General features: G+C 43.9%; 1 protein-coding gene across 1 annotated transcript in view; it reads left to right on the top strand.

Moving 5' to 3' along the window:
- The window catches only part of ADAM9 (ADAM metallopeptidase domain 9), a 215,989-nt gene that overhangs the window by 109,015 nt on the left and 90,831 nt on the right, over window positions 1-16,143 (top strand). Inside the window, exon 4 of the mRNA XM_063931603.1 lies at window positions 11,540-11,618. Coding sequence (XP_063787673.1) covers window positions 11,540-11,618 — 79 coding nt within the window. The remainder of the gene's footprint in view (window positions 1-11,539; window positions 11,619-16,143) is intronic.

The following is a 16,143-nucleotide window of genomic DNA, read 5'->3' as shown; positions in this document are numbered from 1 at the left end:
CACTGTAGTGCAGGGGAGGCCAACTCCAGTCCTCGAGAGCTGCCACCATTTCATGTTTTCCAGATCACCTAGCAGATGCACAGGTGTATTCATTACTCACTGACACATTTTAAAAGATCCACAGGTGGAGCTTATTCCTTCACTTGTCATTCTGTGAGGAGACCTGGAAAACGTTAACTGTTGGTAGCCTCTCAAGGACTGGAGTTGGCTACCCCGGCTGTAGTGCATGTAATTTGTAGTTAACTTTAGTACATAGTAGGGATATAATCATTAAAATGTAAAATATCTGTCATGATACAGACTGTTAATATTCACGGCAGTGCTGCAGTTACTATTGCATAAGTCCTCATGTGCTTACATACTGTATTCTTCCTCCTCCTGCATTTACTGTTGTAGGACAGTCATCTACACACAGTGGAAGCAATGTATGTGTGCTTTACTCTTGTGCTGCCTGTTCATTTGCTAGGTACCAGCCAAATCACTGCCTGACTAATATTCACGAGGAGCAGGGCCGTTTTTTGGGGCAGGCGAGCAGTGCAACCGCACTGGGCGCCCGCCGCGGCACTAATTGTGGCTCCCTGCTTCACCCTCCTATTTCTCCCCGAGCAACCTGCTCGGGGGGCGGAGTTTCACGGAATGACGCGGTTGCGTCATTACGTCACGACGCAACCCCGTCACTCCGTGAAACTCTCCCCCCCCCCCCTCCCCCTTCCCCGAGCGGAGTACAGAGGGGGATCCAAGTTAGGAAGAGAGAAAAGCCTGGCGCAAGGAGCGACTGGTGAGGTGGGCTGAAGAGCGGTAATCGCCTCTGTAAGTATTCTCTCTCTCTCTCTCTCTCAATGTGTAAAATGGGGACACCTGCCGTAATGTGTGAAACGGGGACTCTTGCCTGCCGTAGTGTGGGGATTTAATGTATCAAGGGCATTGCAGTGTGTGGTATAATATGATGCAGGGGGCATTACTGTGTGGGGCTTAATATGGTAGAATTTTTTTTCCCTGTGGTGGTCGTGATCTGTTGGAGCAGGGTCAAAAACTGGATTGTGAGGTAGTCTTTTCAGACGAGGCCATGCCCATTTAAATGAGGCCACACCCATTTAGACGAGGCCACGCCCCCTTGCCAGGTGCGCACACAAGTTGTTGTTTTTTATCTAGGTGTGTGTGTGTGGGGGGGGGGGGGGGGGCACATTTTTTTTATGTCATGGGGGGCGCATGTTTACATCTCGCACTGGGAGCCAAATTGGCTAGAAACAGCCCTGACAAGGAGTGATAAATATGCATGAGCTGCTGATTCATTGGAAACTATTAGGATACTCTTTCATTAGTATTAGGGTAGTTCAGCCTAGAAAATGGGTGCCTCCATTTAACTAGCAGTTTACTTAATAAGTTCTCACACCTACGATACCTCTTTTGTGTTTCTGTTTACATGGTCTAAACTGGTTTAACACTTAATAAGGGAGGTATGTACTAAGCAGTAAAAAGAACGGAGAAGTGAGCCAGTGGAGAAGTTGCCCATAGCAACCAATCTGCGTTGAAGTAACATTTATAATTTGCATACTTTAAAATTATACAGAGCAGCTGATTGGTTGCCATGGGCAACTTCTCTACTGGCTCATTTCTCCACGCTTATCACTGCTTAGTACATGTCCCCCTAAATACGGATTTCTTCAAATACAGAGTGGTATGTCGTTGGCTGATTCTTGGGAACACTGATGCTCTTCAGTTTCACATGAGACTGTGTTGGTTCAGTCTGTCTGTATGAATGCTAATATTGGGAAATGTGTGGCCAGCGTTATAGTATGGATGGACATTGTCCATTGAGACTTAGCAGCCGATGATCGATGATCCAATGTCTCTTTGCCATCAATGGCAGATATGAAGCAAATTTGTAATTTTCTTTAGCCCCAGTACTTAGTCCCGCATCTTTCCCTGATTTGGCCAACTGCACTCACCTACCAAAAGTACTGATGCCCATCGATAGTTCATACCATCGATGGTGAATCATTTGGTGGCCATCCCCACTTTAGAGTGCTATTGAGCATTTTGAGAGGGAAGAGAAGTAGGTAGCTGAGCTTTATGAGAAGGACTGCCAGATAGCATAAGAAACAATAGAAGAAGTAACTAAAGTATCCTTAGGGGTTTATTCAATAAGAGTCTGATCCATTCCGACATACATTTTTTGGAATGGATCCGACAACCCCTATGCAATAGAGTGGCTAACTCCGACTGTCGGATTTGGCCGGTGTCCGTGCGGCTGTCAGCAGCTCCCCATGTGTGAGAACACAGGGAGCTGCTGAAGCCGCACATAACGGCCGCCCAGTGCCGAACTGCAGGTAGAGAGGTGCCTGGATAGGGGACGGCCGTCGAGGTACCTGCCAGCCCCGCTCCCTGTAGCCCGCTGCACTGCTCCCTGTCTCCTCACCTCAATTCCACTTTTTTTACAGTTGGATTGAGATTGTCGGAAAGGGGGCTAAAACCTGTCGGATTTGGCCCCGTTTCCGACAGAAGCACGCGGATCGGTAGCTATTCCACCGATCCACGTGTTTTCCGACAAATCGGCAATTCCCGACTTGTCGGGAAAAACAGCCCATATTGAATAGGTTGGAACCTCGGAAGCTGCCGTCTTTACAACAAAACGGCAGCTTCCGACAGCTATTGAATACACCACTTAGCCTTGAGAAAACGCGATGTCTTTCATGCTTCCTACTGATTGGCTTGATAAGTAATCATGAGCATCAGCTATTTCCTTTGTCCTTTTGTAATGACCTGTACACGTAGGGGTTTGACTGGCATTCTTATCTGGTAAGCAAATTGAGCTTTGTTTGTGTACTTCAATTAAATTACTGAAAATAAATTCATTACTTTCATAAAACTGTACGTCATTCTTACCTTGTAATATATATGTACAAAGTAGCAGCTTGATGAAATCAGAGGGACATATTAAAGAACTGCTTTTAGCACCACTGCCCTATTAAACGCAGCCATTAACTTACTATCCTGAAGTGACCTTCTGTTGCCTCTAATGGACGTAATTCTATAATTTGTAATATAAAATGTTATTTTAGTTGTATTATCTTCCAGCTTTTGACTCGGTCTATTTTAAATTGTATTCCTTTTATAGTGTTTTTCATTGGGAAATTTTAGAAACTATATGCATTTAATACCATCTTACTATGTGCATTTTATACCAAGGGGGGAATGTAAAAGGGTATGAAATCAGAGAGTGAGAGATTTTATGAGTTTTTTTTTTTTTTTAAAGCGGCAATCATTACACAGTAAAACCAGGTTGATTTTGCTGTCTAAAAGATTTCCACTTAAAAAAAAAATAGAAATCTCTCACAAAATCTCTCACTTTATGATTCTCGCACCCCATTACATCCCTCCCCCCATCTTATGTGCAATACATACTGATTGTACTCACAGGTTTGAAGCAGTTACATTTTCATTTATTACCACTTACATTAGATACTTTGTTGTTCTCCTTTTTTACACAAATAAACACATAGCACCTGGGTTATGTATAAAATGTAATCTCATTACATTCTAGTGTCCAGTGAAAAGGTCAACATGGATCTGTGGCAGCAGAGATTAAAACTAGAGATGAGCAGGTTCGGATTTTCTCGGTTCTTAACGCCAGAATTATCGCAAGTTCTTTTCTTTGTGATTTTTCTTATTGGCTAACCAAAACACGTGACGTCCGTGAGCCAATAAGGAGATTCGGGTAAATCCGAGTAAAACCGAATCCGCTCATCTCTAGTTAAAACACACATAAACACCAATTTGTAGGCATAGGAGCGTGGTAAACTACATCTGATAATTATATGCAATGTACAGTATCTATAAATATATACGTTATGGTAAGAACTTACCGTTGATAACGGTATTTCTCCTAAATCCACAGGATAACAATGGGATATGATGGAGCGACAGCGGATTGGCACCAAACGATCAAAAGCTTTCAGGCCTCCCAGGATGCAACGGGCACGTCCATATATCCCCACCCACTGGCTCAGGCAAATCAGTTGGATTCCAAAGCACTAGGCAGGAACATCATGTAGAGCCCTAATCAGGCGAGAAGAACACACATGCACACCCTTCCGTACAAGAAGGAAGAGGTTAATGAGTAGAAGGATCCTCAAATCAGGTGCGTCAGGGTGTGATCCCTGTAGAACCTGTGGACTTAGGAGAAATACCGTTATCAACGGTAAGTTCTTACCATAACGTATATTTTTCCAGCAGGGTCCACAGGTTATCCACAGGATAACAATGGAATTTCCCAAAGCAATTTAGTGATGGGGACGCTCCTGATTGGACAGGAGAACCTTACGCCCGAATTTAGCGTCATGAGAGGCAAAAGTATCCAAGGCATAATGTCTAATGAATATGTTAATGGAAGACCGTGTGGGTGCCTTACATATTTGTTCTGCTGAAGCACCATGTTGTGCCGCCCATGAATGACCTACCTTACAAGTAGAGTGAGCAGAGACATTAGCCGGAACAGGGAGATCAGCTTGAGATTATGCTTCTGAAATCGTCATTCGAAGCCATCTTGCCAGCGTCTGTTTAGTAGCAGGCCATCCTCTCTTGTGAAATCCGTAGAGAATAAAGAGAGAATCTGTCTTTCCGATGCCACTGGTACGATACATGTAGATCCTTAAGGCCCGGACCACGTCCAGCGACGCATCTTCCGTAGAAAGTCTCAATACCTGAAAAGCCGGGACTACAATTTCTTCATTAAGGTGGAATTTAGACTCCATCTTAGGAAGATACCCAGACCTAGTTCTAAGAACTGCTTTATCTGAATAAAAAATCAGAAAAGGTGAACGACATGGCAGCGCACCTAAATCTGACACTCTTCTAGCTGATGCCATAGTCCGTAGAAAGAGAACTTTAGCTGTCAACCATTTAAGATCCACTTTATTAAGGGGTTCAAACGGAGCAACTTGAAGAGCTTTGAGGACTAGACTTAAGTCCCAAGATGCTGTAGGAGGGACTAGACTTAAGTCCCAAGATGCTGTAGGAGGAACAAAAGGAGGTTGAATGCGCAGCATTCCCTGGAAAAAAGTATGCATATCCTGTAAATTGGCAATTTTCTTTTGGAACCATACAGTCAATGCTGATACTTGAACTCTCAAGGAAGCCACCTTCAAACCTTTATCCATTCCTGCCTGAAGGAAAGCTAAGACCCTGGAAACTCTGAAAGATTTCGGGTCCATACTTCTCTCACTTCACCAATGAATATAGGCCTGCCATATTCGGTGATAAATACAAGCTGAGGAGGGTTTCCTTGCTCTGAGCATTGTTTGAATTACCTGTCGTGAAAATCCTCTTGACTTCAGGCTAGAGGTTTCAAGAGCCACGCCGTCAAAGACAGTCAATCCAGATGTCTGTGATAACAAGGACCCTGCATTAGTAGATCTGGACGTTGAGGCATCCATTGACATTCTCTGCAGATCTGTGTATCAATGCCTTCTGGGCCAAGCCGTAGCTATTAGAATCACGGCACCCTTTGCTTGCTTTATTTTCCCCATCACCCTGGGTAACAGGATGATCGGAGGAAACAGATACGCCAGATGAAAGTCCCATTTCACTGACAAGGCGGCCACAAAGATCGCTTTGGGATCCTTTGTTCTTGACCCGTATGCGGGCACTTTGTTGTACAGACGGAATGCCATGAGCTTTATCTCTGGCAATCCCCACTTGTCTACTAGAGTCTGAAAGACCTCCGGGTGTAGAGCCCATTCGCTTTCCTGAATGGCGCGTCGACTGAGAGAGTCCGCTTCCCAGTTTAGGGCTCCCGGAACGAATACTGTGGACAAGGCTGGGAGATGGAGTTTTGCCCACTTTAGAATGTGACTTACCTCCTTCATTGCTGTTTGGCTGCGGGTTCCTCCCTGATGGTTGAGGTACGCTACTGCCATTGCATTGTCCGAGCGGATCTGGACTGGTTTTCCTTGAAGAGTGTCCTTTGCCTGAATCAGTGCCATGTATATGGTCCGAAGTTCTAACAGGTTTATTGGCAGGTAACTTTCTTCTGTGGCCATTGTCCCTGGAACCATAATTTTCAGGACACTGCTCCCCAGCCCTGAAGACTAGCATCCATTGTCAGGATCTCCCAATCTGATATCCAAAAGGGTCTCCCCTTGTCTAGATGAAGCCACCAGGCTGATGACTTTCTTACCTTTTCTGAAAGTACCGTAGTCTGTTTCTGTATTGTCTGATGTACTCCATTCCATCTGGCCAGAATCAGATGCTGCAGAGGTCTTGAATGGAATTTTGCATACTCCACCATGTCGAATGTTGACACCATCAAACCCATCACTCGCATTGCTGCGTGAATTGATACTGTTTGACTGTGTAACAACTTCTGAATCCTTGACTGTACCTTGGATATCTTATTCCGAGATAAAAAATAACTTTCTGCAGACTTGAATCCAGTACAGCCCCCAAGTGAGTCATACGTTGTGACGGAACCAGAGATGACTTTGCCCAATTTATGAGCCACCCGTGCCTCTGCAGACAGGTTATTGTCTGTTGGAGATGGCACAGGAGCAATTCCTGTGATTGTGCCAGGATTTAAAGGTCGTCGAGATATGGAAAAATTCTTATCCCCTGCTTGCGGAGATAAGCTGCCATCACCACCATGATCTTGGTAAATACTCTGGGGGCTGTGGCTAACCCAAAGGGTAAGGCCTGGAACTGAAAATGCTGCTGAGATAACACTGATGGGACAGTGCTATAGGAACATGTAGGTATGCATCCTGAATATCCAGGGATACCATATAATCCCCTGGTTCCAAGGCCAAAACTATGGAGCGTAACGTCTCCATGTGAAACTGTGGTACCCAAATGTATTTGTTTAGCATTTTGAGATTGAGAATGGGTCGAAAAGACCCATTTGGCTTCTGAACCAAAAACAGGTTGGAGTAAAAACCCTGTACCCGTTGTGCAGGGGTACTGGAATGACTACTCCTGACTGAAGCAATTTCTGATCTGCTTCTTGCAAGGCCCTTGCCTTTGCCTCCACCCGAGACGGGCTGGTGCAGAATAACCTTTGAGGAGGATGCTTCTTGAAGGGAAAAACATAACCTAGAGCAGGCCTGGCCAACCTGTGGCTCTCCAGATGTTGTGAAACTACACATCCCAGCATGCCCTGCCACAGTTTTAGCATTCCCTAATAGCAGAACTGTGGCAAAGCATGATGGGACTTGTAGTTTTACAACAGCTGGAGAGCCACAGGTTGACCAGGCCTGACCTAGAGATACCGCTTCTTGCGCCCTGGCATCTGTTGTAGACTGCTGCCAGATCTGTGCAAATTGTAGAAGCCGGCCCCCTACCCTGGGGTCCCCCAGGTGGAGGCCCGCACCATCAGGCTGATGGCTTGTCTTCTGGTTTGGAAGCTGGCCCTCTGGTAGCCCAATGCTTCTTTGACTTACCCAACTTATTGTATTGGGGCTGCTTACGATCACTTTTTCCCTTTGCTTTTTCTTGCGACCGAAAAAGGCTGAAAAACTGGACCCTTAGGTTTGGGATTATATGTGGAAGGAAACTTGACCTTCTTGGAGTCTGTTTCTGACTCCAGAATATCTGCCAATTCTTTACCAAAAAGAATATTTCCAGCAAAATGCAGAGATTCCAAAACCTTCTTAGATTCTGAATCAGCTTTCCGCGTACGTAACCAAAGTGCTCTGCGAGCAGCTATTGTTGAGGCTGATGCCCTTGAAGCAATAGTACCCATATCTAATGCCGCTTCTTCCAAGAATACTGCAGCCTGTTTAATATGAGCTATATAGGAGTTTTGTTCTCTAGAAGCTGAGAAAACATCCTCTTCCAGTGCATCAGCCCAGGCAGCCACTGCCTTTGCTATCCAAGCTGAAGCCATGGCTGGCCTTATGACTGCCCCAGACAGAGAAAATATGGTTTTCAGAAACCATCCACTCCTATCCGTGACATCATTTAATGATGTTGATGGTAAAGGCAATATAGATTTTCGCACTAAACGAATTGCATGCGTATCTACTTTAGGAGTCACCTCCCTTTTTAAACAGTCCCCTGCTGGAAAAGGATAATTGGAATCCCATTTTTTGGGAATTCTATATTTTTTTATTGGGTGTAGCCCAAGCCTCTTCCATGATTTCCGTCAGCTGGTCTGACCCTGGAAATTCAGTCTTAACTGTTTTGCGAAGTTTAAATACAGGTGCCTTGGTTTTTAACACAGGCTCTGCTGAATCCTCTAAGGATAAAATGGCCTTCATAGCTCTAATTATTTCAGCTATATCCACTGAGCCGAGACCCTCTTCCTCCTCTTCGTATGCCGAAGAGTAAATTGAATTTTCATCTTCCTATGAATCATCTTGTGTAGCCTGTGAAGGTTTACTTGCCATCGGTTTATCAGCTTGTTTCATATGAGAAGCTGCTGGGGGAAATTATTTACCGTAGGTACGGAGCTGCATGTATGAGTTAATAGTGTACCCCATTCCTGGTAAAGAAGCTGTAGGAATTACCCATTTAGCTATACTGGACAAGGTCTGTGCAAACATAGCCCAAGGTGGATCCATCTGTACCTGACGTTGTGCAGGGATCTGCCTTGTATTTTGCTGAAAAGCATAACAATTTGCACATAAACCATCCTGAACCAGATCCTGAGAGGATAATACAGTTTTGCAAGACAAACATGATATGAGTGTTGGTGTTACTGTAAGTGTACCTTCGTCACTTTTGCGGCTCTTAGACATGATAAATTATCAGCACTTTCACAGTGTACTACACAATTTGTGACTGTAATCACTTTAACCTCCAAAAGTGATATCAATCTGACCCTACCCATGCACCAGCATTGAGGATCAAAAGAAACAAACTGACATATATTAAAGTCAGCAATCACACTAGCAGTCAGTCACATGTTATATATTAGTCATATGAGCACATTATCAACTACAAACACATTTTAAAGTCAGTAGGAGTACATATTACTGAATCCTGTTTTACACAGATCTAACGTATTCAGTCGCATTGCGAAGAAAACCACAGTAAATGTACACAGACTCGTATGCAATAGGCACTTAACTTAACTATTCATACTGAACAAAGTAGATAGAAATGTAGTGCTGTATAGCCCGTACTCAGTAGAGTGGTACACAGGGAGACTCGCCTCGCTTCCAGGATTGATCAGTACGTTAGCGAACGCTGAGTGGATCCAGACGCTACTAGTGTACACTGTCACTCCGGGAACCTATAGTGAACACAGACGCTCAGTGAACACAGACGCACCGGTCACACAGCTCAATGCTGTGTCCAGGTCTGCTCGCGGTAGCGCTTAGTGAACACAGACGCAGCGGCCTATCCTGCGACCGAGTCCCCTTGTGGTAGCGTCTGGGACGGAAGCGAGGAAACAGTTCATGGCGGGAGACTCGGTGGAAACTGGTCATGAACCGGGAAGGAGGGGTGACCAGGAGCGCGTCTAACTCCCCCTGCTGACATCAACCCTAGAGATCGCGGCCTCATACTATTCCTGGTGCCTAAGATCCCTAAGGCCTAGCGCATGTGCACCCGCAGTGGCACCCGCATCAGCTGCTGTTTGGTAGTCTCCTCACAATACAGTGCGGCTGTGTCCGTATTCCATCTACTAAGCGGAACCGATGCCTTACCTTCTCTCCGTGCTCCGGCCGCAGCCTGGTAACGTCTGCTGGACCTGCTAGTATATCCGACACAGACGCCCGCCGAAACAGCACTGTACTCGTGGGTAAGCGTTGTCGCGGCCTGGTGGAGAGTTGTTGGAGCGACTCTTTCTAAGCGTATAAGACGCTGTTTAGAAAAGATCACTCAAAAAATTTGTAAGACTAAAAAATAACAGAAGAAAGCTTAGGGCTGATAAAAGGAACAGCAGCCCTCTGACCATGGTGCGGCTCCTGCCGCACCAAACAAAAAAACTGATTAGCCTGAGCCAGTGGGCGGGGATATATGGACGAGCCCGTTGCATCCTGGGAGGCCGTTTGGTGCCAATCCGCTGTCGCTCCATCATATCCCATTGTTATCCTGTGGATAGTGACATCACTATCTGATTGAGCAGCTTACCATTTTGTGCATTATCCTGTGGATAACCTGTGGACCCTGCCGGAGAAACAACATAGATAAATAGAACTTAAAATACACAAATGAACAAGTGTTGATTGAATTGCATACAGCAATTGATGAGTATTCTTGACGGGCAGTCTCAGGAGTAGGTGGCTCAAGTAATTGAAGAGATTTCAGACCAATATGTTGGATACCTTAAAATTGAGCTAAAAAACAAACCTTGTATAATACAGTCACAGATTAATTTAAGAGAAAACAAGATGTTGTTCATACAAGAAATCTGCATTATTTAAGGTCAGTCAAATCAAAGCATATACAGTCAGGGTGGTTATTTAAAATATCAATGCTAAGTTCTTTTTATGTACGTCAAGCAATGGAGAACATTTCTATATACTGTATTTCATCGATAAAGTGAATACATCAGGAAACAAAATTGTGCACACTAGTGTTGTATGTAAGCCCAAGTACATATATCTATGAGTGAAACATTATGACCACTCCTAACGACTATCTCATAGTGGAAGTATATATATCGTCCATTTGTCCTGTGTATGCCCAGCATCAGGAACATCAGGCTACATCGTGCTTGGCGAACTCAGTCGGAGACATTATTCAGAAAAAAAAAAAAAAGAACATAACATAAACATTTCTTTATGGGTTCCTCGTCTTTTTCCAATATGCCAGTGTTCATAAATCTGCACTATTCTTGCACCAAAACCTGTATTCTTGCTGTGGCATTGTAAAGATGGTAGATTTCCATTACTAGGGGCCTATTAACCAAGCATTGTTTCATGAAAACCATGCAGGACACTACCTGTTGGGACTTTCTTCTTCCCCAATTATAAAGGCTGGAGGTATTGCAGATGGGAGGCAGTCAATTGCCCGCCGGACGGGATCCCAGCGGTCAATATACCGACGCTGGAATATCTCTTGCAGATATCACCTGTGTTTATGTAAGTATCGGCAGAACACTACAGTAACCAGCAATGCTATCAGTTTTTCAAGCTCTGAAAAAGTTTTCTTGAAGGCTACAGTTGGATGGCGTTAGGAGGAACTTTTACAGAGACTGCATGGGGAAAGGGATGGTCTTTGTTTTTAGTAACACTTTGTATCCGTAGCGCAGCTCCCTCTTCTAGAAACATATATTCTGGGAATCATCAAACTGATTTCATAATCTCAGCTCTGTAATCCAATCACATGCACATTTTTATGACATTGATTACAAAGTCCAGGAATTGGAGCTACTTAAAGTATTCTATTAGTGAATAATAGCCTCAGTATAACCAATCCCGCCCAGCCTCACAAGAGCGAACCACCGAACATTCCTGATTCCATATGACGGCATCACAGCCAGGTGTAGTCCTTGGAGCACAAAGCACAAGTAATATGTACTATGCAATGTTTAGTTACAGATTTAACTTGTCATACTGAAATCCACTTTATCATTTTCTTTTTTTTTTCTTAACAGAAACTTGTTAGCCAAAGATTTTACAGTTTATACATATGCTGAAAATGGAACTAGACTGGCAAGCCAGATTCAAGATAAGGTGTGTGCTTATTAATGAGTTACAGTGTAATATACACTTTGTATTTGCCAATGATATTGAATAGCGTAAACTTTTCTATAACCTACAATGAAGTGGCTGAGTTACATATTCTAGGCATTAGCTATTACAGGGAAGAAGAGGATTATTCACTAACGTTGTTCAAGAGAGCAACTCCGCATTAAAATAATAGCTACAAGTCAGACTTAACTGTCATGGTCAGATCACTTGCGACCGTGCCGCCTCACTGTAGGGGCAGATGTATTAACTTGGAGAAGGCATAAGAAAGTGATAAATGCAAGGTGATAAACGCACCAGCCAATCAGCTGATATACGTAAATAAACAGGCACTGATTGGCTGGTGCGTTCATCACCTTGCATTTATCACTGGTTTATCACTTCCTTATCCCTTCTCCAGGTTAATACATCTGCCCCTGTGTCCTCCAGTTTTTGACTAGACGATCCGTTCTGCAGATGTGCATAATATAATATTTAAATATTTAAAAAAATACTTAAACTATAATAAATAAAATAAAATGCAACTATATGAACGGTTTTGAAGGGGAAAATCGTCAGTTAAGGGGTTTACGGCCCATATTGTTAGATTGTTAGAAAGTAAGCACGAATCTCTTCGTGTGTATGCCCATAGCGATAGCGATGCGCAGCCCCGCGCGCTGCTATCGCCGGTACTAGATTGTGCCTGCATGCCAGCGGGAGAGATGTGATAGATCGCCCAGCACACATCTCTACGTATGTGACCCCCTTTTCTTCTGGTCTTGAGTCACAGCCAGTGTATGTAATAAGAGGTGGAGTATAAATACTGTAACAGCAGTCGAGAGTGTTAATAAGAAATAGTAAAGAAAATTATTATCTAGCCCATAGCAACTAATCGGGTTCTAAATGTTATGTTGATGTGCAGTTTAGTCCACAAACATTGGTATTTGATGGTTTGCAATAGGTAACAACGCCTTTGTCATTTGCACCAGTTTTGATAATTGTCCTGGAATGTGCAAAGTTTAGTGGCTAAGGAAGACTGTGATTCTGCCCATAGCTACCAATCGTATGCTTACATTCATTTTATGATACTGTATCCTAAAAATTGATCTGATTGGTTGCAGTGAGCCGCTTTCCTTAGTATTTCCCAATGCCTTACTGTAAATATAGCTCTGGGTTATGACCCATCACAGTCCTGTGATCACGTAGTCAGTTACATGCTTACTGTATGCTTTTGATCTGTGACAGGAAGTGGTATAGTATCTAAGTTTACTATTTAGCTTCCCTTTTTAGTTTACGCTGTAACTGAGCCTAGTATACAGCACACCACAGGGAGATTGAGCCGTCACAGGGTAAATGGCTGCATTTAGTTTAGGAGATAATGTCATATTGGGAAATGTCATTAACAAGTTTGCCATTGTTCATTTTAAATGCCTTAGCTGTGAACAAAAATCATCTAATTCTGTTGTTGCAGCAGACTTTGAGGTATCCAATTAGCCGCGTTAATTTACCACTGCTAATTGGTTTGCCAGGGACTATCCCATTAGCCCCGATGCGGCGCCTCAGGCAGGCAAAGCATAATCTGTGATAAGTGCCCCTAGACCCGTGATAAGTGCTGCAAAAATACACTGCTCAAAAAAATAAAGGGAACACTAAAATAACACATCCTAGATCTGAATGAATGAAATATTCTTATTAAATACTTTGTTCTTTGCATAGTTGAATGTGCTGACAACAAAATCACACAAAAATTATCAATGGAAATCAAATTTATTAACCCATGGAGGTCTGGATTTGGAATCACCCTCAAAATTAAAGTGGAAAAACACACTACAGGCTGATCCAACTTTGATGTAATGTCCTTAAAACAAGTCAAAATGAGGCTCAGTAGTGTGTGTGGCCTCCACGTGCCTGTATGACCTCTCTACAACCCACACAAGTGGCTCAGGTAGTGCAGCTCATCCAGGATGGCACATCAATGCGAGCTGTGGCAAGAAGGTTTGCTGTGTCTGTCAGCGTAGTGTCCAGAGCATGGAGGCGCTACCAGGAGACAGGCCAGTACATCAGGAGACGTGGAGGAGGCTGTAGGAGGGCAACAACCCAGCAGCTGGACCGCTACCCCCGCCTTTGTGCAAGGAGGAACAGGAGGAGCACTGCCAGAGCCCTGCAAAATGACCTCCAGCAAGCCACAAATGTGCATGTGTCTACTCAAACGATCAGAAACAGACTCCATGAGGGTGGTATGAGGGCCCGACGTGCACAGGTGGAGGTTGTGCTTACAGCCCAACACCGTGCAGGACGTTTGGCATTTGCCAGAGAACACCAAGATTGGCAAATTCGCCACTGGCGCCCTGTGCTCTTCACAGATGAAAGCAGGTTCTCACTGAACACATGTGACAGACGTGACAGAGTCTGGAGACACCAAGGAGAACGTTCTGCTGCCTGCAACATCCTCCAGCATGACCGGTTTGGCAGTGGGTCAGTAATGGTGTAGGGTGGCATTTCTTTGGGGGGCTGCACTGCCCTCCATGTGCTCGCCAGAGGTAACCTGACTGCCATTAGGTACCGAGATGAGATCCTCAGACCCCTTGTGAGACCATATACTGGTGCGGTTGGCCCTGGGTTCCTCCTAATGTAAGACAATGCTAGACCTCATGTGGCTGGAGTGTGTCAGCAGTTCCTGCAAGACGAAGGCATTGATGCTATGGACTGGCCCGCCCGTTCCCCAGACCTGAATCCAATTGAGCACATCTGGGACATCATGTCTCGCTCCATCCACCAACGCCACGTTGCACCACATACTGTCCAGGAGTTGGCGGATGCTTTAGTCCAGGTCTGGGAGGAGATCCCTCAGGAGACCATCCGCCACCTCATTAGGAGCATGCCAAGGCATTGTAGGGAGGTCATACAGGCACGTGGAGGCCACACACACTACTGAGCCTCATTTTGACTTGTTTGAAGGACATTACATCAAAGTTGGATCAGCCTGCAGTGTGTTTTTCCACTTTAATTTTGAGTGTGACTCCAAATCCAGACCTCCATGGGTTAATAAATTTGATTTCCATTGATAATTTTTGTGTGATTTTGTTGTCAGCACATTCAACTATGTAAAGAACAAAGTATTTAATAATAATATTTCATTCATTCAGATCTAGGATGTGTTATTTTAGTGTTCCCTTTATTTTTTTGAGCACTGTATATAGGTCCTCAGCTTTTCGCAGGACATGTGTATTTTCGCGGGACCTAATTGGATACGGTGATAATAAAATGTGAAAACACCCGTTTTTCGTGCTCGTGGCACCATTGTGGGTGTTTTGGATACCCCCAAAGTGAGAATGTCTAGGAGCTTTTACACACTGCTGTTTAACCCAGTGTTGGTCAATATCGGCCATTGTCCCTCAACAGACTTTCCATTCTCATAAGTCATATATTATCAAGAGCAATTTTATTTATTCTCCATGTAAGGTGACCGTTGGTACCACAAAGAGATTAGAAAGGCTGGACAGACTAATCTGCATTAAACCGGTGGGAATGCTTTCACTCTGCTCTAGAGGAATGCATAGTGCACCCTTTTATACCCCAAAGACGTCCACTGCTTGTGTAGAATGACTGTGTGGTGCCACATATAATACAATTAATTGTACATTTTTGGGGGTAAAAAAAAATATGACCAAGTTGGCAATACAAATCTGCAGTTGAGGCTTCCATAAGATAGTGATAAATGGTTTTGTACTCATTACCTTTAGGATTTATTTTCAAAGTGCAATCTCAGGCTTTTGGTACCTGGGAATGGAGGTATAAAAGTTTGCTGTAGTATGCATAGCTTATTTTAGGGCAGTGTATTTATCTATCCTGGTCAGCGACTTTGGCAGATACTTACATATGATTTTTTTTAGTAAATATAGCTGGTTTACTATTTAAAAGGACAACCCTTCACTGTAGCAAATCAAATTGCAGAGTTTTTCCACTTTGGATTGACAAAGGATTGTGGGGCATATGTATCAAAGCTTGAGAGAGATAAAATGGAGATAAAGTACCAAGCAGTCAGGTCCTCGCTGTCATTTTTCAAACACAACCTGTATCATGACAGCTAGGCGCTGATTGGTTGGTACTTTATCTCGCTCCACTCTTTTATGCATATGCCCCTGTATTTCTTGTTGACATACATTTTTTCCTCCTAGACTGGAAATGTTGTACATGTCTCTCCATCCTTTGTCCCTAAGCACATCTATACTATCTGTGTTGCTCCTACGTGTGTCCTGTTGTTGGTGAGCCAGCAGGAACTGGTGATAAGACAGAGTTTATAGGTCAGCTAGACTAATGGGAAATGAGGCGGGCTCCAGTACGCTGGTTGTGAAAGAAGATTTCCTGCTAGATAAAAATCAATTGTTTAACACTTTCCCTATCCAGGTTTATATTAGGATTTCTTGATACAGCACATATTTTCTGAACACATGATATAGTAGGCTACTTTGGTCATAATTGAAATTATCATTTGTACCCATTCTTGCGCTCACTGGAGGCAGCCATTTTG

The sequence above is a fragment of the Pseudophryne corroboree genome, chromosome 6 (assembly GCF_028390025.1).
Source record: "Pseudophryne corroboree isolate aPseCor3 chromosome 6, aPseCor3.hap2, whole genome shotgun sequence".
Classification (NCBI taxonomy): domain Eukaryota; kingdom Metazoa; phylum Chordata; class Amphibia; order Anura; family Myobatrachidae; genus Pseudophryne; species Pseudophryne corroboree.
This window is presented reverse-complemented; position numbering and strand designations above follow the sequence as displayed.